General features: G+C 41.6%; 2 protein-coding genes across 9 annotated transcripts; one reads left to right on the forward strand and one right to left on the reverse strand.

Moving 5' to 3' along the window:
- ckba (creatine kinase, brain a) lies at window positions 1-8436 on the reverse strand. 7 transcript variants are annotated; one of them, XM_037747053.1, is made up of 8 exons: window positions 6388-6408; window positions 2954-3155; window positions 1893-2047; window positions 1679-1811; window positions 1152-1323; window positions 938-1061; window positions 504-693; window positions 1-370 (listed from the first exon to the last, which is right to left on the reverse strand). In XM_037747053.1, the coding sequence occupies exons 1-8, from the start codon at window positions 6391-6393 to the stop codon at window positions 192-194; spliced, it is 1161 nt and encodes a 386-aa protein (XP_037602981.1). In that variant the 5' UTR covers window positions 6394-6408; the 3' UTR covers window positions 1-191. The 7 variants fall into 7 exon arrangements, with proteins under 7 accessions (XP_037602981.1, XP_037602976.1, XP_037602977.1 ...); XM_037747052.1 differs by lacking the exons at window positions 2954-3155; window positions 6388-6408 and adding exons at window positions 2160-2347; window positions 8311-8436 and having other exon boundaries at window positions 7-370; XM_037747050.1 differs by lacking the exons at window positions 2954-3155; window positions 6388-6408 and adding exons at window positions 2160-2347; window positions 6859-6995 and having other exon boundaries at window positions 7-370.
- trmt61a (tRNA methyltransferase 61A) lies at window positions 3834-23779 on the forward strand. Of its 2 annotated transcripts, none has more exons than XM_037747062.1 (4): window positions 3834-5138; window positions 9594-9940; window positions 17854-18120; window positions 23058-23779. In XM_037747062.1, the coding sequence occupies exons 2-4, from the start codon at window positions 9610-9612 to the stop codon at window positions 23354-23356; spliced, it is 897 nt and encodes a 298-aa protein (XP_037602990.1). In that variant the 5' UTR covers window positions 3834-5138; window positions 9594-9609; the 3' UTR covers window positions 23357-23779. The 2 variants fall into 2 exon arrangements, with proteins under 2 accessions (XP_037602990.1, XP_037602989.1); XM_037747061.1 differs by lacking the exon at window positions 3834-5138 and adding an exon at window positions 6310-6448.
- The last annotated feature ends 670 nt before the right edge of the window (window positions 23780-24449 follow it).

A 24449-nucleotide genomic window follows, 5' to 3' on the forward strand; every position in this document is an offset into this window, starting at 1 on the left:
TCAAAGTTGAACCAGAACATTTTTTTATTTTATTACCATCCTCACAGGAACCGTTTCGTCTTAAATACACAAACAAACCAAGCTGTGTGATACAGAGTGTGTTTCAGGGACAGAGAGTCAAACAGTCATTCAAACAGAGGGGAGGGATGAGAGGGGACCGGGGGTGGGGGGGTTTGGGTGTCGGGACGGTTTTACTTCTGGGCGGGCATGAGGTCGTCGATGGACTGGCCCTTCTCCAGCTTCTTCTCCATCTCCACCAGCAGCTTGACGCCATCAACCACCATCTGCACCAGCGCCACCTCAGAGAAGCCCAGTCGGTCGGCGTTGGAGATGTCAAACACTCCGCCCACAGCGGCCGTGTCCACGCCACCTGATGGGACAAGACAGAAATTTAGTTTTGCATCATTGTAGTCTAGATGAACATATAGACAGTTTCAAAATACAGAAATAAAAACATTACAAGCATTATTATAGATTAAAGAAAATATGAAGGTTGTACAAACCAGTTCCACGTTTCTGGAGCCTCAGCTTCTTGAGAACATCCTCAAACTTGGCATTTTTGCTCATGTTGGGCAGCTTCACGTGCACACCAGCGCGCAGGCCGGTGCCCAGGTTAGATGGGCAGGTGAGGACGTAGCCCAGGTGCTCGTTCCACATGAATGGGTGGTTACTCTCCTTGAACAGGTTCTCGATCTAAAACGCGAGAGAACCAGGATGATCAGGTCCTCGTACAGATCATACAAGTGATGGGTAATGTACAGCAAGGACGGCTCTGTCGGGGTTTATTTCACAACAGTGTCTGACATCAGAACTGCGCCCATAGCAACGGTTTATTATACATAGCAACGGGCTGCTATAAAGAAACACTCATTTACACAAAACACGCCTCTTTCAGTGGGGCTCATGTAAACAGATAAACTTCATGTTTCCTGCTGACCTTGGTGAGTCCGGTGCAGAAGCGGTTAAACACTTCCTTCATGTTGCCGCCTTTCTGCATAGAGATGACACGCAGGTGGTCCTCCTCATTCACCCACACCAGGAATGTCTTGTTATCGTTGTGCCTTTAGACATGAAAATAATTAATTATTCAGTTTCTGTTTAAATTAAATCTCCCACAAGGCTGTGTGGCGATAAAGATGATAAAGTCTCACCAGATGCCCCTGGCGTCGGGCCAGTCGCGGCCCATCCCTGAGGCCAGCAGCAGAGGAGACACTGGCTTGTCAAACAGGAAGTGGTCATCGATGAGCTGCTGCTGCTCGGCATCCGTCATGTTCTTCAGGGCGTAGTATTTCCCCTTCAGGTCTCCACTCAGGGAGGCCAGAGCTGCAGGGAGGGAGATACAAGTTTAAAAACAACACATCTCAAATTTCCTAAACCAAAACATAAATTCAAGTTAACCTTTAATGTTCTGTACTACAAATAAAATTATTATTACTAAGATATGTTGTTATTCCTGCTTCTACCACTAGAGGGAACCCACTGCTACACAAATGAGACCAACCAGCATCACGCTGACTTCACTGAGCATCACTTGTTCAGGCCTTCTACTCTAACGCTGTTTACACAACATACTCTCCATCTGTATGCAGAGCACTCAGTCTGTCAGTGACTCAGCGTGGACAGAAGCAAAGAAGCTGCACTGTCAGTGATAAATAAGAGGTTCAAGTGTCCCCTTTACATTCGATGGAGAGCTTCTCCACAGCACGCCTCTCTCCTCGGCTGCAGTGAGGCGGCAGGCAGAAGCCGCGGATGCTGCGACCTGTTCGGACTCGGGAGCTCAGGACGTAGTTGGGGTCGAGGTCGTCGCCACCCTTTAGGAGGAGGAGGACACACATGTTTAGTTTGTTCAGTGTTACAGTCAGCCATGTTACCTGAACAGAGGGCTGCGGTACCTTCAGGTTGCTGGCGGTGAGGTCAGTCTTGTGCTTGTCTGAGGGTTTGTATCCTCCGTGACGGTCCTCGATCACGGGGTCCAGCAGCTCTTTGAAGACCTCGTATGTCTCCTCGTCTCCGGCGACGCAGCCCACAGTCATGATGAAGGGGTGGCCTGCACACAAGGTCAACGGGGTCACTCACAGAGGAGACGGGAGGACAGACTGACCAGCATCCTCACTATAACTCAATGTGCTCATCAGGTCTCAGGACTGTTGTTACTGTACCAGGATTATCAACCCCTGTCTGAATGACACCATCTATGGTGAAGCCGTTGGGTGTGGCCCGCTCTGCCAGGCTCCTGTACATGTCCAGGGTTAACACCTTGGCCATGTAGTTGTTGTGCTGTCTGAGATCTGGGAACTCCTCCTCTGCTGACAGCCTCTTCAGCTTCAGACGGGACATTTTCTCACAACTAAACAGAAAGACAGTCTAGAGGGTGAGACAGGGCCACCTGCTACTCTGCAGGGACCAGGTCAGGGGTGGAAATTCACTATTTTTTGTCCACCGGCCAATGTGGCAGGTGGATTCCAAATTTTACCAGCCACTCAATGGATTGTTTTTGGCTGGCGAGTGAAGCAAATCTAGCAGCCACTTGCATATTTTACCAGCGTTTGGCTGGTGCTAATTTCCAACCCTGGACCAGGTTCATCTGGTTTAAACACTGTTCAGTTGATAAATTCTGCTACACTAGAGGCTCTAAAGTGACATAATAAAAGCAGCAGTGGATTATCAGCTGCCGCCCTGCATACATTATGTAACGCTGCTAATCTTTAACATTTGCTATAAAGCTGTGGAATATGCTCTGATAATGGAGGCGCGTTTAAAGAGGAGGATGCCTGATTGGGTGAGCTCTCCATACAGTACAGTATGTCTGTTAAGGTTGGTTATCCCCTTGGCAAGGTCACAGTGCAGAAAGCTGTTCGCCTCCCTCTCAGGAACAAAGCGCACAGCGCCACTAGACGCGCTCGTTGAGGCGGAACAGATGGCTGTTTCGCCGAAAAGCCGCTTTTGTTTTTACCTGGGTTATCAACCCCAGTCTGAATGACATCATCCAGAGTAAATCCACTGGGTGTCTGTTTGCTCCTCAGCCGCTCGTACATGGAAGCAGTCAGGATCCGGGCCATATGATTGTTGTGTTTGCTGAGGTCCGGGTACTCCTGCTCCGAGGCGTACTTCATCTTCGTCTCGTTGTGCGTGTTACCGAAAGGCATGGCTGATCCCTGAGGCGGAGGATGAGGATGAGGATGGGGATGAGGATGGAGGAGAGACGGTGAAAAAGCAGCCAAATCACAAACCCGCATGCATTGTATGGATCGAGGATCTTAATCGAGATTCTTATGGATTTTAGCTCGAGACGATGAAATGTCCTGCAGTGAACAGAGTGTTCTGAATGCGTTAAACAGGTGCAGATGTGACAAATCATCGCATTTTCTATTAAAAATACTCCAAATATGTAAAAGAAATCCTTGTAGTTAAAAATCGCATGTATTAAATAGGCCAAGGGCCAAGATCATCTGTCTACCGCGCAGACGTTATTTAATCATTAAAAATCTAATTTAATCCGCCTGTGACGGAATTTCTCGTGAAATAGAATAATATTCCTACCTGTTGTCGGATTTGAGGACTACTATTACTACCAGGGGTTGATACAAAAATCCCTATTGTTCCGACTGAGGAGCTCTCAAACAGCAGCAGCGTCCAGCAGCAGATCTCCGGTCTGATGAGGACCGGAGCTCCTCGTTTATATCACACCGTCTCTGCTCCTATTGGTCGCTATTTGGAGTCCATTCATTTAATTGGACGCGCTCTGAGTGAACAGGGACTCCGTCTACACACACACATTACTCTACTAATTCAACTTTATGTGCAATAAACTGTAATTTGCAAATAAAATGATGTGATCTAATCTAACAATTTATCTTTATAAGATTAATCACCTGTTTTTCCAACATACTGTTAAGTTGAGTGCATGTACATTTATTAATTATACAACTAATCAAACTAAATCAAAGCACTTGTGCTATTAATTCACTGTTAGTGCTGGAAAGTAACGAAGTAACCATGTACATGTACATTTGTCTAAGTATACTTAAGTACAGGTACTTCCCATTTTATGCTACTGCCACTACCTTTCAGAGGTAAACATTGTTCTCTACTACGTTTATTTGTAGTTGTTATATTTTACATCACAAATTTACATAGTAAACATGCAAAAATGTTTGTTGTGAATCAGTTAAAAGTAGCACCAACTTGACCAAAAACAATCTAATGCTTCACATGAAATCATCAGTAATAATAATTAAAAGAAATCAAGAAAAAATAAGTGAAAAGTTATGCAAAAGATTGGCCCTAGTGTGTATGCATTCAGTAAACATTCAGTATAATAATACATGTTTGATTCTGAAAATATATTTGATTCTGAAAATATTGTTATATATATATATACAGGACCTCAAGTTCTACAATATGGCATAGTCTTCTTCCACTTCTATTAAATTTACTGGTGATGAGAATAGTGGGTTGTATTACTTAACATACTAAACACATAAGAAATGTTTGTTATTAATCAGTTCAAATTAGCACCACCATTAATAATAATAGATAAAAAATAAAATAAATAAAATGGTGTATATATATATATGCACATGAAAGCATCAGTAATAACAATAATAATAATAATGTAAGACTTTTTGCATAACTTTATACTTATTTTTTTCCACTAATACTTCTGTACTTTTACTTGAATACAAATGTAAAAACAGGACCTCAAGTTCTACAATGTGGTATTGCTTATTTAACTAAATAAAGGGTATTTTTCCACCCCTATTAAATTTACTGGTGATGAGAATTGTGGGTTATTCTCTGTGTGTCCAATTTACAACTTAAACATGATGTAATATTAGTTTACAAAAGGGAAACAGCTTTTTTCTATTTGCAGAGTCTGGAGGTGAAAGGCAGATTTACAAATCATCTGTACTGCCTCTTTGACGGTGAAAGTAGTTTACTAGTCCGTGAAGTAACTCAACATCCGGTCCGCGTCTCCTCAACTTCCTCTGAAAACAACACCACGTGTGTGTGTGTGAGGTGAATGAATGAGTAGCTGTCAGCAGCTGAACCTCATGCTCACATTCAACAGCATTATAAGAACACAACTTACCGTTTAACGACCAACGTTTGAACCTCAGAAAGAACTCCTGGATACGGTAGGTTGAGAATCCACCAGCCAACGGTTATTTCACTGAGCAGGAGTTAGTTAGCTAACAGTTACTGGCAGCTAGCGTTAGCATGCTAGCTAGTTAGCTAGCAAGTGAACCCAACGTTTAAACACAATATTCAGTTAGCAACACTCGTTGGTACGTAAACAGACATGTCTGCACTGTGACCTTTCTGTGGGTTTGATGTTAGAAACTGTGATAATGACTTTTAAGTTATAATTTCTAAACTTGCATTAACTTAACGTTAACTCTACTCAACAGCCTTCGATAACCGTCAGTAAGGATATCAGATCAGATCAGATCAGATATTCCTTTATTAGTCCGCAGTGGGTTAATGTTCAGTGTCCAGCAGCAAAGGGGATAGTGCAAAAAACAAGAAGCATCAGCTAACACAGTTAAAAAAAAGAGCTAAACAAAGTGAAACAAAATATGAACCATTTAAATAGAAGGAAGTATAAAAAACAGGAGCAGTATATACAGTATTGACAATAAACAGACTATTAGCAAAATTGCACAAGTGGAAAATGATATTGCACAGTGAGAATGAATGAATGAAATTTCACCTGATATCATGTTATTGTCAGTTTGTTGGTGTGTATGTGGTCTACTATATCGTCAGCTAGCTTAGTTAACGTTACAGGAAACCTACTAAATGTGTTTAAGTCTGTTTCTCCATCGACTTGTTTCCCTTCAGCTACTTTAACCCGAGGCTAAATTTATCCCGAACTAACCCCCAACGAGTTAGCTAGATAACTAAAGAATGCAGTTAGCTAACACACATTAGTACGTTTTGTGCTTACAGACATTTCTGCACTGTGACCTTTCTGTGGGTTTGATGTTAGAAACTGTGATACTGAAGTTTTAATTTCTAAACTTGCATTAAAATGTGACTCAATAATTTAACGTTAACGCAACTTAACAGTCTTACTGGCAGGTTACGGTCAAGGCCTATTGAAGGAGGCTGGGACACGCGTCATAGCATTCGGGGTATTACGCATGCGCAGTAGAATCTCGCTGAAATTGAGCCAATCGCAACGTACCGCCGCAGCTTCAGTTACACTGCGCATGCGCTATAACCCCGTTCCTCAAGACCCGTGACCCAACCTCCTTATATGGGCCTTGGTTACGGTTACTGGCAGCTAGCGTTAGCATGCTAGCTAGTTAGCTAGCAAGTCAAACCAACGTTTCAAACACAATATTCAGTTAGTTAACACTCGTTAGTACGTTTTGTGCTTACCGACATCTCTGCACTGTGACTTTGCTGTGGGTTTGATGTTAGAAACTGTGATAATGAAAATGTAAGTTATCATTTCTAAACTTGCGTTAACTTAACGTTAACTTAACGTTAACTTAACGTTAACTTAACGTTAACTTAACGTTAACTTAACGTTAACTTAACGTTAACTCTACTCACTAACCGTCAGCTGTAGCGTCAGTTAGGCTAACGTTAGCTAGCGTTAACGTTACAGAAAACCTACTACATGTGTTTAAGTCTGTTCCTCCATCGATGCGTGTTTCCCTTCAGCTACTTCAACCCGAACTAACCCCCAATGAGTTAGCTAGCTAACTAAAACCTAGATTAACGTTAACTCCAATCACGAGGCTAGCTAACGGATACGGAAACAGATTTAGACACAAACCCTGATTTCCCCCCTCCCCCCAAGAAACATCAGAAATGTAAGATTATTAATTAATTAATCTAACTCACATTTTCGCGACGTTGGCCGACATGTTTTCGTCCTCTTTTTCTGTTGTAAAGAAACAAAGTGAATCCGTCCTTCTCTCTCTGAAGTCTAGTTTAAAATGAGACGACGGTTATTCTACAGTTTGAAATGAGACGACCGTTATTCTATAATTTAAAATGAACCGACCGTTATTCTACAGTTTAAAATATGCTGGATTTAAAAAGTAACTTGTGTGTGCGTGATATTTGGGATATTTAAATATAATGGCAGTTAACATGACATCCTCCAGTTAACATGACATCCACCAGTTGACATTACATCCACCAGTTAACATGACATCCTCCAGTTAACATGACATCCACCAGTTAACATGACATCCACCAGTTGACATGACATCCACCAGTTGACATTACATCCACCAGTTAACATGACAGCCACCAGTTAACATGACATCCACCAGTTAACATGACATCCACCAGTTAACATTACATCCACCAGTCTCTGTTTATTCCCAACCAGGGGTCCATTATACCGCAGGAAGTACATTAAAGATTAAATAACACAGCTAGCTAACGATACGGGAAACACTATTTTGGAAACAGACTTAGACACAAACCCCGATTTTTTTTCTCACCAAGAAACAAAAGACATGTAAGATTATTAATTAATTAATCTAACTCACATTTTCGCGACGTTGGCCGACATGTTTTCGTCCTCTTTTTCTGTTGTAAAGAAACAAAGTGAATCCGTCCTTCTCTCTCTGAAGTCTAGTTTAAAATGAGACGACGGTTATTCTACAGTTTGAAATGAGACGACCGTTATTCTATAATTTAAAATGAACCGACCGTTATTCTACAGTTCAAAATATGCTGGATTTAAAAAGTAACTGTTGTGTGTGCGTGATATTTGGGATATTTAAATATAATGGCAGTTAACATGACATCCTCCAGTTAACATGACATCCACCAGTTAACATGACATCCACCAGTTGACATTACATCCACCAGTTGACATGACATCCACCAGTTGACATGACATCCACCAGTTGACATGACATCCTCCAGTTAACATGACATCCACCAGTTGACATTACATCCACCAGTTGACATGACATCCACCAGTTGACATTACATCCACCAGTTAACATGACATCCACCAGTTGACATGACATCCACCAGTTGACATGACATCCACCAGTTAACATGACAGCCACCAGTTAACATGACATCCACCAGTTAACATGACATCCACCAGTTAACATGACATCCACCAGTTAACATTACAGCCACCAGTCTCTGTTTATTCCCAACCAGGAGTCCATTATACCGCAGGAAGTACATTAAAGATTAAATAACACAGCTAGCTAACGATACGGGAAACACTATTTTGGAAACAGACTTAGACACAAACCCCGATTTTTTTCTCACCAAGAAACAAAAGACATGTAAGATTATTAATTAATTAATCTAACTCACATTTTCGCGACGTTGGCCGACATGTTTTCGTCCTCTTTTTCTGTTGTAAAGAAACAAAGTGAATCCGTCCTTCTCTCTCTGAAGTCTAGTTTAAAATGAGACGACCGTTATTCTACAGTTTGAAATATGCTGGATTTAAAAAATAACGGTTGTGCTCGCGTGATGTTTGGGATATTTAAACAGAATGGCAGTTAACATCACAGCCACCAGTGTCTGTTTATACCAACTAAGTGTCCATTACACCACAGACCAGGGGTCAGTAACCTGCGGCTCCGGAGCCACATGCGTCTCTTTAGCTCCTCTCCAGTGGCTCCCTGTGGATTTTTAAGAATGGAAATGAATAACTGTTTATTGTTTACATTTTCATTTTTATTTATCATTGTTGTAGGTCTATGGTACGACGGTGTATTAGGGCCACATTGAGGGAAAAAATAAATAAATCTGCGATTTCAAGAATAAAGTCATAATATTATGAGAAAAAAGTCAAAAGTTAATGAGAAAAAAAGTTGTAATATTATGAGAATAAAGTCATAAATTTATGAGAATAAAGTCATAAGTTTGAGGAAAAAAGTCAAAAGTTCATGAGAAAAAAAGTTGTAATATTTTGAGAATAAAGTCAATATTATAAAGTAGTAATTTTAAAGTTATTTTCTTTTTTTCTCGTAAAGTTATGACTTTATTCTCGTAATATTCAACTTTTTTCTCGTAAAGTTATGACTTTGTTCTTGTAATATTACAACTTTTTTCTCGTAAAGTTATGACTTTATTCTCGTAATATTCAACTTTTTTCTCGTAAAGTTATGACTTTATTCTCGTAATATTACAACTTTTTTCTCGTAAAGTTCTGACTTTATTTTCATAATATTACGTATTTTCTCTTGTGAAGTTCTGACTTTATTCTCATAATATTACGTATTATCTCTCGTAAAGTTATTACTTTATTCTCGTAATATTACGTCTTTTCTCTCTTAAAGTTATGACGTTATTCTGGAAATCTCAGATTTGTTTTCCCTCAATGTGACCCTAATACTCCGTAGCACATTTGCACTTTGGCCCTCACTGCAATACACAATACATATACTATATACTTAGACTATAAGTTGTGTTACCTTCATCACAATTTCTTAAATGTTTTGCGGCTCCAAACATTATCTTTTTTTTTTTTTGACTAAAATGGCTATTTTGTTAGTAAAGGTTGATGACCCCTGCCCCAGGGGGTACTTCTGCAGTTGCAAGGGGGTACATTAAAGATTAAATAACAATCTCCTACCTCCGTGTTGCAGACTGACGGTGCTTACCATGAGTTTTGTGGAGTACTCCGACTTCATTCAGGACGGGGACGTCGCCATCGTCTACCTGGGCCATGAATCCATGATGCCAGTCAAGGTGCAGCAGGGCGCCCAAACGCAGACGCGCTACGGAGTCATCCGCCACTCCACAGACCTGATCGGTCAGCGCTATGGGTCGAAGGTCACCTGCAGCAAAGGCGGGTGGCTGTACGTGCTTCACCCCACGCCCGAGCTGTGGACGGTCACCCTGCCACACCGCACGCAGATCCTCTACACCACCGACATCGCCACCATCACCATGCTGCTGGAGCTGAAGCCAGGGTCCGTCGTCTGCGAGTCAGGTGAGGGTTACTTCAGATTCAAGACAAATGTAATAGTAAAAAGCTTTTTAGAAGGGTTAAATCAAGAAAAAGTATCACATAGTTTGATCATGAGAGAACCTGGTGTGATTTACAACTTTATTTAATCATTGTTTTTAATGTTTGTGAAGCTTCATACTAAAAGTCAGCTGGACAAAAGGGTAGCCGTTCTACCCAGTGGGCAACCTCCGGGTAAACATGAGTTTATGGTCTCAATTGCTAGTTTCAAGTCTTCTTCAATACAGCATGATGTTCATTTAGTAAATTATGGTCCCATTTAGAGTCAGATAGACCATAAAGCAGGGGATGCTTTAGGGCGGGGCTACCTTGTGATTGACAGGTCACTACCACGGCGTTGTCCGGTCTGGGAGTTGTCCGTGTTTTCGTCTTACAACTTTAACCCTTTCACAGTGTGTTTTTACTTCATGAAAGTTAATTACAACATTTTGGTCGCCTAAAAATGTCTTATTCAGCGTTCAGTTATACTTAGCTCTACCCTCTTGTGTCACTTCTGGTTGCAAAAACCAAGATGGTGACGACCAAAAACCAAGATGCTGAACTTGAGGCTTCAAAATGGCAGTCGACAAACCACGGTGACTACGTTCACTTATTATATACAGTCTGTGGTTCTACCGTAGAAACATGGCGGAGCAACACGTAGATATAAATAGATCATTCTAAGATAAAGAAAACACAACGATTCTTAGTTTCATAAAAACATAGTTATGAATATTATATTTTATTTCTGCCAATAGAGCCCCCTAAATGTTGCACACTGTTCCTTTAAGTAAAGCATCTGAATGCTTCTTCTGCCACTGACTGGTCTCAAGTAGGGGGATGGGATACTATGCTATATTTTATTACGTATTGAGGCCTCCAGTCGTCCCCACTGCAGCTTTAAGAAGCGCCTGGTTTTTAATCTTCCTGTTCACACCTTTTTGAGTCGGATGTTTTGTCCCACAGAGCCTCAGCTGGTGATATTGAACATCATGTGATAGCTCATAGATGTGCCTAACACAATTATGTAATATAGTATCTGTTGACATTGTCACTTTTTTGTCTCTGGCCTTCAGCTCCATTTGTTTAATTGCACTCACTCAGAGTGTGTTGGTGGCGTGTTTTCGGGCTCGCTGCATTTTAAAGGGCAGTGATGGGGGGTTGGGGGTGATGTTAATATATGTGTGTGGTGGTGCAGTGCTCCATCATGTTTTACTGCTGGCAGCCCTGTGCATGTCACTTTATTGATTGTACTTAGTGGAAATTGTATGTGTGTGTGTGTGTGTGTGTGTGAGGTTGGAAGGGTCTCCTGGGTGATGAATGAGCTCAGTAGGAGATCTGTTTAGTCAGCACGAAGGCTGCACTATCTGCATCGGTATCACATTATTCTGGCCTTTTTTTTAATGCATATTTAACACTTGTGCTTGCATTAGATTAAAAACCATCACTGGACGTCTTATCACATTTAAATTCAGAGGAATAGTGGTTTGAATATCAGATGAGATACCCGGTTTATTGAATTACCTCCTGAATGCAGCATTTTATTAACTGCCACTTGAGTTTCGTTATGTGTCAATCAGCGTCCTGTGACTCATAATGTTCAGTCTGATAGTCTGTAACCAGCTAGTACGTGCTGTCCTGTGGAGACTTTTTGTCAGTGAGCTGCATAAACTTGCAGCGATTAGAGGTGATAATGTTGTTGGCTGTTCTCCCTCGGCCTACATGTAGAGGAGTCACCTTGGCCGAGTGCTTGAAGCTAACTATTTACAGTATGTTTTATTTCCTCCCACCTGTATCAGTGATTCGGTATACTCGGCAAATACTCACTGTAACTCAAGGGCTTTTGAGTCATTGAGGCCGCACAAATATGACAAGTTCAACCAACCAGGGGGCGCACAGCCCACCAACAGAGAAAGAGAGCGATCCAGTGTTTAAAGGGCGGGTCAATTATTTGTATTTATTTATTTATTATAAACAAACAAAACAAAGCATTGAAATACTAATCTGGTTACCAATTACCATGACAAAGGTCAAAGCTTCGAAACATTTAGGTCAGGCCTATAATAACCTTATTGTTTAGCTTACTTTGATAATCTACGTCATTGCTTTTTGCTAACAGCTGAGTGGGCGTTTCCATTTTAAAAACCCAGAAAAGAACGCAGATGGACCCGAAAATGGCAGCTTAAACACAGAAATATGTATTGATTTCTGTATAATCTGCTTTAGAAAAAAATCCTTATTTCATAGCAGAAAACAGTCGTTCTCAAGATCGGCCAGAATAACCACCTACAGTTGTCCTTCACTACAACATTTATGGGCTTTACTGAAGTCTACAGAGACAGAAGTGGGTTAATGATTGTAGGACTTTACTCTCTTACTTTCACTTTCTAAATTTGCCCGCTGGGAAGTTAAATTCTTTGACTTCTGGTCTGGTTCTTGCTTCTCATCCAGGAAACCGCCATGATAGTATCTGATGGCACTAGAGAACAGAAAGCAGAGATGATCTACAGTTCAGATCAACGGCCCCCTCCCCCATCATCATCATCCTCTTCTCCTTTTTCTTCTCGTACAGTAGCTTCCTACTGACTTGACTTCTTGTTCTGTGAGAAGATTAGAAACGCTGATATGAGTCACGGGTTGCTTTGACCATTTGCATCATAGCAAAGTTCTCATTGAAGAGCAATTCATCATCATTTGTATAATAGTCTGCTCTCAGTACACCTACAGCAAACTGTAGAAGCGTAAACGGTGACAGGAAATGTCGACGTGTTTCTGTCCTCTGTACAGAGCTGGTGGTTAACAAGTCTTTGAGCTGACTCACGTATCAGGGGTTAAACAGAGTTGCATTTCCTCTTCATGAAACCCCGAAGTGCACGTGGTTGGATAACACTTCTGTATTTCATGAACCAATGCAGATAGCACAACATCAAGTATCAGACAATTCTGATACTAACACAATGCTAATTCTTTAGCTAGCAACATGCCTCTAGAGACAACAAGGTCGACCGGTCGGTGCACCACTTTGTTCTGGACTGAAATATCTCAACAACTATTGGATGGATTGCCATGAAATTGTGTACAGACATTCATAATCCCCATATGGCAAATCCTAATAACTTTGGTAGTCATTTGACTTTTCCTCTGGCGCCACCATCAGGTCAAAGTTTGACCTGTCCAGTGAAATAGTGGAATTTCATAGAATCTTAATCTGCTGGATGAATTAGGACAAAAACATTTGCGGTTCTTGAAATTTCTTGACAACTTTTGGATTGATTTTCATGAAATTTTGTAAAGACTTCTCCTATAGCGCCATCATCAGGTCAAACTTAGACTTATCCAGTGAAATAGCGCCACATCTACTGGATGGTTTGGGACATTTATGGTTTCCAGATGATGAATTCTAATGACTGAATTGTTATTCTGAGGTTGACATTTGTGGCTTTGAGGGAAATGTCTTGACAACTATTGTATGGAATGCCATTAAATCTTGCACGGACATTCATAATCCCCAGATGACAAATCCTAGTAACTTTGGTAATCATCTGATTTTTCCTCTGGCGCCACCATCAGGTCAAACTTTGACCTGTCCAGTGAAATAGTGGAATTTCATAGAATCTTAATCTACTGGATGGATTGGGACAAAAACATTTGCGGTTCTTGAAATTTCTTGACAAATATTGTGCAGACGTTCATAGTCCTCAGATGACGAATCCTAGTAACTTTAGTGATGATCTGATATCTGATCATCAACATGTTAGCATTATCATTGCTGACATTAGCATTTAGCTCAAAGCTCCACTGTGTCTAAGCGCAGCCTCACAGAGCTGCTAGCATGACTACAGACATGTTTCCTTTTTAAAAGCTACAACACTGTTAATAAACCATTAATATGCACTTTGTCAAGATATGTAAGCGTTTTGCAGAAAGTCAAATATACAAATGTCAACACTGAGACAAAACAATATGACTCAACAGCTGCTCCGACTCAGCGTCAAACATCACAAATTTTATCCTCGGAAAGAGTTTATCACTACTTTCTTTGTACTTTTTTGTTGTGTTTTCGTGCTTCATCGTTGCTTGGAGCAATTTTTGTCTTTCCAAGACTTGTGTTCTTGGCATCCTTTTAATTATACTTCTTCTTCATCAGTTGTGTGCCATTTTTCCCTTTTTTAGCTCCACACAGCTGACATGTTGTTATCACATGTTCCTTCTTCTCTTAATACGTCAAATCAGATTGTAACTGAACTTATCTGTTTTTGGCTCGTATCAAACAAACAACCAGTACTGAGTAATGTGTTGTTGGTGCCTCCCTAAGCTGAAGTAAACAGTGTTTCAGCCTGTGAGTGCAACCAGATTATAAGCAGTCCTGGTTTCGAGGAGAGTTTGACTTTACGACTGTCTCATATTCTCAATGTAATAATTTGTCTCCAGCTACAGACAACAGATCTTTTTTTTGTCAGATTTGTCCTTTCCCAGAAAATGCACATTGTGTTCCCTCTGCTGATAAATGAAAAATACCAATTTTTAGAACAAAGGTTAAACATTTGTGCTCTATAATCACATTTCATTTTGAATTTATAAATTTCTGACATGATTTTTACACAAAGCTGCTGATGTTGAGTGTATTGCTGGTGGCGATGCACTTGGATAGAAAATGAAGCCGTCAGCACGCTGGCATGACGCCTGGCATGAAGCCTGAGGTCCGGAGTCGGATTCTGTGCTGATTGATCGTCTGTTTAATGCGGACCGAGTTCAGACTGCATTTTGAGCTCCGGGCTCGACCATCACTCAGACAGAACTCTGCTGGAGACGAACCGCCATTTCCTCTCAATAGTAAACTCTGCTTTACAGACGAGGAGCAATGGGTTCGGCCTGTATAACAAAGATAGGCTGTAGTTTGTGGTTTAGTTCATAAGGCCATGTTGCTGTAGCGCCACATGATGATGAAAGGTGTTTCATCTATTGTTGAATAGTGCTGAAAAAAATGAATCAATTAGTTGGTCAACCAAGAATAAATCAACAGCTATTTTGATAATCGATTAATCATTTAACAAACAAAAACCAACCGCTCTATGGCTCCAGCTTCTCAGTTGTGAAGATTTGCTTCTTTTTTTTTTTTATTGTAACTTGAATATCTTTAGATTTTTTAGTGTTGATCAGACAGAAACAGACATTGTAAGTAGGGATGCACCGATACCAGTATCGGGTATCGGGTCCGATACTGCGCTCATGTACTTGTACTTGAAAAGCGGCTCCGATACAACGGCACCGATGCCACTTTACAGAGGTGTGCCCCCGCCCCCGCTGGGCCGGGATCCCACCTCAACCGGCGTGCGCCGGCCCTCACTTTCATTGCACCACAGGGTTTTGCTTGCACCCTCTGACTCCGCGTACGTTAGACTCCTTGGTCCGTGTTCAAGACAGGTCGGGTGGGCTGCCGACATCGCCGCAGAACCCTGGTGCCTTTTAATATAAATTGTGCCGAAAACAAAACTTCCTTAATGGAGATAAAAATGCAATCAATAAAACAACAATACGAAAAACACAACCTCAGAAATTTCCACAGAACTGAATCCACACCTCCTTAAAACAGCGTCGACAAAACGGTAGTTTTCATATCAGGACTTTTGTATTGGATTGCATTACATCATGCACACTTAGTCACTGCATGTATATCAACATAAAGTCCTGTTAGGACAATCAGCACAGTTAGTCCTTCACCCATAACGATAAAAAAGCTGTGTTTATCATTAATGAGGTAGTTGAAACAGAAAGCTTATCTGAGAGTTATTAGTTTTCTGTCTCTCTGATGTGGTTTTATAACAGACAGCTGTTGTTGTTTTTATCTACACATTTACATCCGTTTATCCTCATTCCTTCCGTTTACTACGTCCATCCACAGTTTCCCTATTTACTGTTGTTTCCATCCGGCTCAGCAGTGTGAGGTTTTAGCAAGTCAAAGCGTTGCTGTGGGGTAAACATTGCCCTCTTTGTCGCCGCTCGAACAAAGGCGGCGGTGACGTAATGTCAGGAGAAGAAGAAGAAGAAGAAGAGGAGGGGGATGGAAGAGGATTTGCTGGCGTCTAGCTGTGCTCTCGATGCTTCATTACCCCCCCCCCCCCCCCCTCCTCCTCCTCAGCCTTACTGTAACGGCAAGTCACATGACCGGTGTTATTTTACTTCATGTAAAATCACACATCACTCTTCAACAGACAGCACATTAGCAGCAGGATCAACCAGAGCACTGCAGGGCAGAGAGGGTAACACTCAGAAATGTAGCATCCACTTATTATCAGGCCGAGTGGAGGGAGAAGCAGTCAGGGTGTGTTGTAGTGACAGCTGTGAGCTCTTTGTGTAGACTGCCTCAGGACAGAGGGAAGCTCTGAACGTCATTTTAGAGACATAACAAGATGTACGTTTGAGGTTTTTTGCTGAGATTACACAGCACAGTAGAGTTGGACCTTTATCTTTATCTCGGTTTTGAGACCTGATAGTGATGTGAGCAAAATCTGAGTGTCCAAAGTGTTTATTCAACATGCAACATGACATCCACAAAAGATCCCCAAATCACGCGTCACTGGTGATTTGTCTGTCCTGGTTCTTCATGCTTGTACCAACCGTTCGGTGGATAGTACCGTATTATCTCAAATGTGTTCATATGAAATCTTGCAGCAGCTCGAGAACTAGGTCATGTATAATTAGGTTTTGCGCATGTACACGGCATAGGCTGTATATACGAACTGGACATAGTCAGCGTGGCATCACCCATTGGTTTGTGGACTGCTGTTTTGAAGCCTTGAGTTCGGCAATTTGGCCGTCGCCGTCTTGGTTTTTGGCCATCGCCATCTTGGTTGGAGCTAAGTACAACCGAACACTGAATAAGACATTTTTAGGTGACCAAAAGGTTATAATTAACTTTCACGGACTGGAAACACGCTGTGAAAGGGTTAAAGTTGTAAGACGAAAACACAGACAATTCCTAGACTTGACAACGCCGTGGTAAAGACCTGTCAATCACAAGGTAGCCCCGCCCTAAAGATCCACCCTTTAAACACCTTAAATCTTATTAAGTCTTATTTTTAAAATTGGGCAAAATCCCAATAATGTGAATAATGTAAACAGTTATCTTTTTCCCCCTCTCTTTTTTTTTAGTTTTCGCTTGACATTATTGGGTATTTACTTTTGGGATGGATGGAAGTAGGCAGTTGTTAATGTTCATATATGATGAGTGAATCTGTGAGGACGGTTTGCTCGCTGGTTTTTATTCAGAAAAGTCTGAATTTTTTTTTTAATAATTAGTAATTTTGTGTAATATATGTGTCTTTGTCTGGGTGTTTTGTGTAGACCTTTAAGATTTAGAGGAAATGAGATATAAAATCCTTTTAGGACTGGATTGATTGTTTAATCATTTGGCCCTTAGAATGTTAGAAAATAGTGAAAAACGCTGATCACATTTTCCCAAAGCCCTTTGTGATATCTTCAATCATATTGGTTTTTTTTACAAGATATTTAATTTACTATCATAGAAGACTAATGAGAGCAGAAAATATTCATATTACAGAAACTAGAACCAGAGAATTTGGCTGTTTTTTTTTCTAAAAAAGACTCAAAACGATGAATTGATTATTAAAAAATAGTTGCAGATTAATTTTCTGTTGATTGACTAATAATTGCAGTCGATGCCGTTTATTTTTGTTTTAAATAACAGATATTTGAATGCTTCATTAAGCGATGCATTTGGTATTGATACTAAATAAAGCATACTGCCAAACCTGCTCAGAGAAACATTCCATGTCTAATCAGCTTTTTTAGCCTTTTGTAGCCCATTATTTCAGTTTTCAACTGTTTGAATCAAACTGTTCTCAGACTCATCCTCCCTGTTGTTGTCTGTGTTGTAGGGACCGGTAGCGGCTCCCTCTCCCACGCCATCCTGCGCACCATCGCCCCGACGGGTCACCTGCACACGGTGGAGTTCCACCAGCAGCGGGCGGAGAAGGTGGAGGAGGAGTTCAAGGAGCACCGCGTGGATCACCTGGTCACCGTCAGGAACCAGGACGTGTGCAAGGACGGCTTCGGGGTGACCGCGGTGGCGGACGCCGTCTTCCTGGACATCCCCAGCCCCTGGGAGGCTGTGAAACACGCCAAGGCTTCTCTCAAGAAACAAGGTAAGACTCCAGTGCATTAGTACTCGACCCTTTGGAGTCTGTTAAGCTCCCACTATTAGCCTCCTTTTACTGAGTGTGTGTTCTTAAAGAAAGGTGCATGTGGAAGCAACTAGTGAAGTAAGAACATTTGTTTTAAATGTTATAGAATTTGTAATAAATAGCTGTCCTTAGGCAGGCTTGATGGCACCTGTGATTCGTGTAGATCTGAAGATTCAGTACCGTTTACTTTGTCCAAAAATAACTTTTCTGTTGGATGCCAATGATTCACTTTTCATGGTATTTTAACCGAGAGTTTGTGATGTTGTTTTCTATATAAAATCCCACAAACCAGCGGCGTCTTGATGCACGTTAACTCTCCAGAAAAACATCAGTCTTGCGTCTGATTGTGTGCTACAGGTGTCATAAACTTTGCATCAGTAGAGATCTCCCGCCAGCTCAAATGGCTCTTATACACAGTGTTTAACCTTACAGATTAAATTGTGATCTATCTAAGTTTGACCTTTTGTTTAAATGGGAGGGAAATTAGTCGTTATGAACATCCCTAGCAGCAACAATGAGCAGTGTTGATGTATTTGTTTTTAATGAATCATTTAGTCTCTACATTGTCAGATAACAGCGACAAAAGCTGCAACTATTAGTTGATTAATCGAAAATTAATCGTCTGCTATTTTGATACTTGATTTACGTAGATTTTCAAGCAAAAATGCCAAACATTTGATGGTTACAGCTTCTTAAATGTGAGGATTTACTTTGTCTCACGTGATCATGAACTCAGTATATTGGTAATAATGAATGACTGGAGGTTACTGAAGTGTCCTGATAATAATAAAATGTGTATATATGGCGAGGAACAGTCGCCATCACCAGATGTTGACGCCTCTGACTCGTCTTGACACGGCAGCAACATGACTGTGACTGAGCACATTTTAAAAATACCAGCCGGTGAATTTACTTCCCCCGTCGGCCGCAACACCTCGCTCTGCACTCAACACGACGACCATCGATCCGAGCCGACACAGCGCTCATTAACTTTGTCCTTGTGTGTTTTACTGTTTCTTCCTGGTGACAGAATAAAGTCATGTTTCTGTGACGACGAGCTGCAGCAGCATGTCTGGGCAGGTTGACAGTTCACTGAGGTGGTCAGTGTTTAGACATGAAGTCCAGGTTTATATGATACAGGTAGAACATATAGTTACACAGCCCTAGAACATAGCTGTTGTAGTGGTTGACTTGTGAATAGCATGGTATTGCAATATTGCGGTTATTGCGACATCCCTCGCAGTGCCACCTGGGTGTTTTAGTGTTTGGTAGAAGGAAAATACCTAATAATATTTTGTGTCACAATGGCTTAAAAAAAAGCAATATTGTACTCTGCCAGCAAAACCTTTTTTTATTAAAATCAATTTATCCAATGAACTGACAAAAAAAGTGCGTTAAGATGCACAGCATCAGAGGTTTGTGTTCCTGAGACTCGTTAATGCAGCGTGATTTTACAAAATGTAAGCCCCAATATGAAGAGGAATGCTGCTCTCCCTCCTCCTCTCTGAATCCCTTTTATGGTGCCACTGCTACATATTCCTTTCATGAGCTGTTGACCCTCACATGCACACACACACACACACACACACACACACACACACACACACACACACACACACACACACACACACACACACACACACACAGATACAGATAAATAGAGTGCAGCCATTGTAGAAGCAGTCCCATGACCATACAGGGTTATGCTGCAGGGAGAGGGAGAGCTGGTGGCTGTGGCTCCATAAGGAAAGGCTTGATTTACTTCCCACTGCTCAGACTGGATGTTTTCTCCAGAGAGACGGTGGCAAGCTGAGCTGAGCGCCACTGAGCACCACTGCTGCCCCCCAAAGAAACACTTCAACCTAAAGGTTAACAAAAGCTCCACCTGATGGGAAACTTGTTTTAGCAGACGAGTTGTGCAGAGTGGAAACGACAGGAGGCACGACGTATCGCCCACAGCCCAAATTCATCACCTTGTTGGTAATGTTTCCGCACACACCGACTCCAGATCTGTTCTCAGGCTCATGAATAAAAGCTGCTGCTTTACTGCGGCGGCCAGAATGAGAGTTGTAATTCTTCCAGTGTTTTGGCCCGCAGCCCATCATGCTCTGAGAAAAGGACCCTGGATCCTGACTAACCCTCCCTCCCCTGCTCGCTCTAAGACTCTTTTATTACGCAACCGTAAAAGCAAACATGTCCCCTGAACTCAAACACTCAACAACCCGATAAGGAATCATAGTTTCACGCATGTATGGATGCTCGTCGTGGATGTACGATTGATGTTTGAGGCTATTAATAATGCCTGAGACGCCCCTTGTATAATCATCAACCCGACCCCTCCCTGTGTGTTCGTCCTGGTTGCTAGGAGACCATTGAGTTGTGTTTATCAAGGTCTCGAGGGAGAACGCTGGTTCTGTTGGCTGAAGGAACGACCGCTATCTGAAACATCCCGAAGTTTAACAATGGACTCTTCAACGAGGCTGCCCTCTGCAGACCTGTTCTTTATTATATTACATGAATCAGACACACGTCAGTTTGTCTGATTATTCACCTCTGAAAAGATTAAATGAGCAGATTGCTGCACAGCTGTGACCCTCTGATGCTCATTAGGTGAAAAATAAACAAAGTTGTGGCTGGTAGAAAAGGAAGATTTGAAGGAATAGATGTCTTGAACTAGTTTACTGTTGTATGCAGTGCCTCGACTACAAAGTGGAAGTACTTTTGAAGTCTTGAGTGCACCTGAAAAATATATTAAATGCTTTTGAAATCATGCATATACTGTATTGGAGAAAGAAAACACATGAAACGAATTAACAATTTTATTTATTTATCCCAAATTTGCGTCAAAGGGCTTTGCTTTGTTGACACGATTATTCTATCTTTGGGTAGGTAATCGATTTTCAATTTTGGTTTTCGAGATTACGAACATGCATAAAACACACCAAACATTTTGGAAAATGCTTTTTATTCAGTAATACAAACAACAATACTGTCGATTAACAGAATCCTTAAAAAAGAACGCCTTTAATAAAACCGAAAGGCACGTGTTGCAACGCTATGCCATCCATTTCAGCCAAGAACGGAGAAATGTCTGACTGAGTCCTTCCCGAGTCGCGTCATGGAGACAAGTCAAGAGCCCTCGTCACCGTTGTTTATGTCGGAGCGAAACCCATGCGAAGCTCGGACTGAAAGGCCCGAGAAGAAGCCTCCACAAGCTGCATTACGCACGGGGCTGCAGCCGGGCACTGCCGGGATAGGGATGATTACATTTTGGAGGATGTAAACTGCAACTTGACTGGTTGGAAAATCTTTTAATTTCATGCCTTAACACTTCCACAAATCCCCCCCCTTCCTCCCCCCCACCCCAGGACAACATTATTTCCCAGCACTTTAGATGCGGCGTATAAAACCTATAGAAACTTGATTTGTTTCGTTAACCCCTCCCCTCCCCAGCTGTACCGGTCAGAGTCACATTCTTCGCTCTTCGGGTCAGGCCCGTGAGAGTTTTCTTGGCTCGTTGCTCCGACCTCCCGCCGCGAACCACCGCGGGGTTTCATTTAGAGAACGAGAGGCCGAAGCCGAGAGGTGATCTGTGTTTATTAGAGCGCCGCTTCATCCCCTGATGATCCCCAAACTACAGCCTGGAGCCCAACGGGTCACAGGCCGGCTTTGTTAAGGAAAACAATATGCTTTGAAAAGTGCTTTTGGGTGTTGGAAAAACAAATTATTAATAGTAGTAGTAGTAGTATCACAGATTCCCTGGAGTAGACTAAATGTCTCCAGAGTCCATGTTAAGTTTATAAATCTGGTTTAGATTATTTATCTTTGTCCATGGCTGTTTTTTTTTAAGCATAAATCTTAGATAACAATGAAAATCACCTTCTACGCTCCTTTGTGAGATGTTTGATGAAAAGATAGTAAATTGTGTTTTTGAGTATCCTCATTCATAAACCTTCTTGTTTAATAGTCCCTAAGAGGACGAAATGAACAGAGATCCCAGGTTAAGTGGATCACTTAGAGATAATTACAGCTGTTAGTGACTCCTGTTGCTGCTAGACCGCCCCGTTAATACAGGTGCGGGCTTCCCTTTGTGTGCGTCAAGCAGGAGAGGAAACAGTTTTTTGACCGCAGTGAAAAATGTTGTTTTTGAAAGGCTAAACGCCAACAAATATGGATTTAAGCTTTCGAAGTGCTGGTAGGTGGATTTTGTTATCTGTTGGACAGAGCCAGGCTAGCTGTTTCCCCCTGTTTCCAGTCTTTATGCTAAGCTAAGCTAACCGGCTGCAGCTTTCATATTGAGCGTTCAAACATGAGTGGTATCCATCTTCTAACCCCTCCATCCGTCTAACTTTCCGCAAGAAGATGAATACATGAATTTCCCCAAAGTATGCCTTTTTAAATTAATGCTATCGTTTATCTTTTAATTTAACAGAGTAAAAGTCTCCCTGAGTTAAAATGTTCTTTTTCAAGATAACCATGACCACAAAGGGAGCATGGAGTCAATGTTTAAGAATAAATACAGACTATATAAACAGGCACATGCATCCAATTAAGATGCACATTCGTACCAAAACGTTAAAGCAAAAACACAAGAGTCCTGTTTTCCAGCTCCTTCAATCCAACTACAATGATAATCTAAAGTTTTGAAAGGCTAAACGCCAACAAATATGGATTTAAGCAGAATATTTCAGTAGATTTCGCTACTAAGTAGCAAAAAATATGTTTTTAAATAGTTTTATAGACAGACTTCTGTATAAATTATCCAGTTTGTCTGTTAATCTGATTTTAGTTACACATGTGCATGTCTAATTTTGACAACCGACTGGTCTTTAATATTTTTGGAGAACGAGCCGTTAACCGTTCAACATCTATCCTCTCTCTCTCTCTCTCGTCTCCAGGAGGTCGGGTGTGTTCGTTCTCTCCGTGTATCGAGCAGGTCCAGAAGACGTGCCTGGCGTTGGTGGATCAGGGTTTCGAGGAGATCAGCACCGTGGAGGTCCTGCTGAGAGTCCACGACGTGCGAACCACCTACTTTCCGCTTCCCGACTTTGGCCCCGACCCCTCCGCTCAGCCCGACGACGCCGCAGAGAAAACGCCTCCAGCCCAGGCCTCCGTCACCATGAAGATCACCGTCCCACCCAGAGACATACCAGGTCACACTGGGTACCTCACCTTTGCTACCAAACCCAGAACCTAAAGTGATTTTTTCTTCATTTCCACCAGCAGCGAACAGGATGGGGTGTATAATCCGTTGGCTGCGGTGTACATTAATAAGACTGTGATAATCCAGCGGGGGCACCAGGCTCCTCCAGGTCCCGGCTGGCGCTGCAGCGCCAAGAGGATTTACACTTTTGTGTTACATAATATTATCCTCCTGTCTCTTGGCACCGGTTTGTTGCTTGCATCAAGCAAGAGTGAAAATCAAGTCGACGGTGATTTAATTTGAGAAGAATGTACTATACTACACTCTATACTACACTTTACGTCTCCTCTTTTATATAAATTACTTTTAATCAATTCTTTCAGTCGTTGGGGGAAGAAACGTTTTTATATTTTCCCTTTTGTTTTGCACTTTTGTATTCAAGCAAATACAATAAATGTGTGAAAAGATTCCCCAAAATGTCAAGTTATTCTTTTAAATGAAAGCCTTCTTTTCCTTATTGTTCCTTTTATTTAACTGAGAGTTGAAAGTTTCCTTAAGACATACCTGCCCACAAAGGGAGCACAGAGACAATGCTTAAATGGATAGTTCAGATTTTGGTGGGGTTGTATGAGGTACTTCTCCATAGTCAGTGTTTTACCTACAGTAGATGACGGTCGACACGCCCCCAGTTTAGAGAAACAGACAGGAGTACAAGCACGGGAGCAAAGTGATGTACTGCTGTGGACGGGGGCAGCAGCTAAACACATTTTAAACACCTAAAAAAATCAATTATATTTAGAATATTTTCACCACTTTACCTTGCAGTGAGACGGCTATACAGTCCATGTTTCCGATGGGGAACTGAAACTGTTATCTATGCTATTGCCAAAGCCACCAGACTCCATTGACAAAAACAGTAATTTTACTTTGCAGAACACAGGAGTTGCTGGTCTACCGCTGCCTTGATCGGTTTGTTTGTGTTATTGTGTGACTTTAGTGAATCTGAACTAACCCTTTAAAACACCAAAGTCGTACAATAACTCAAACCAACTAATTGATCGAGGCAGCGGTAGACCAGCAACTCCTGTTGTTCTGTGAAGTAAAATTACTGTTTTTTTCAGTGGAGTCTTGTGGCTTTGGTGAGAGC

The sequence above is a fragment of the Sebastes umbrosus genome, chromosome 16 (genome assembly GCF_015220745.1).
Source record: "Sebastes umbrosus isolate fSebUmb1 chromosome 16, fSebUmb1.pri, whole genome shotgun sequence".
In the NCBI taxonomy this organism is placed as follows: Eukaryota; Metazoa; Chordata; class Actinopteri; order Perciformes; family Sebastidae; genus Sebastes; species Sebastes umbrosus.

What these genes read in the sequence shown, in the direction of transcription:
- ckba (XM_037747048.1), bottom strand. An exon ending in CCCGACGCCAGGGGCATCTG is followed by an intron (nt 1,062 to 1,151) that starts GTGAGACTTTAT and finishes TCATGTCTAAAG; the next exon opens with GCACAACGATAACAAGACAT. An exon ending in GCTCCAGAAACGTGGAACTG is followed by an intron (nt 371 to 503) that starts GTTTGTACAACC and finishes TTGTCCCATCAG; the next exon opens with GTGGCGTGGACACGGCCGCT.
- trmt61a (XM_037747061.1), top strand. Translation starts at nt 6,423, where the DNA reads ATGTTAGAAACTGTGATAATGAAAAT. An exon ending in GAAACTGTGATAATGAAAAT is followed by an intron (nt 6,449 to 9,593) that starts GTAAGTTATCAT and finishes TCCGTGTTGCAG; the next exon opens with ACTGACGGTGCTTACCATGA. An exon ending in GTCCGTCGTCTGCGAGTCAG is followed by an intron (nt 9,941 to 17,853) that starts GTGAGGGTTACT and finishes TCTGTGTTGTAG; the next exon opens with GGACCGGTAGCGGCTCCCTC.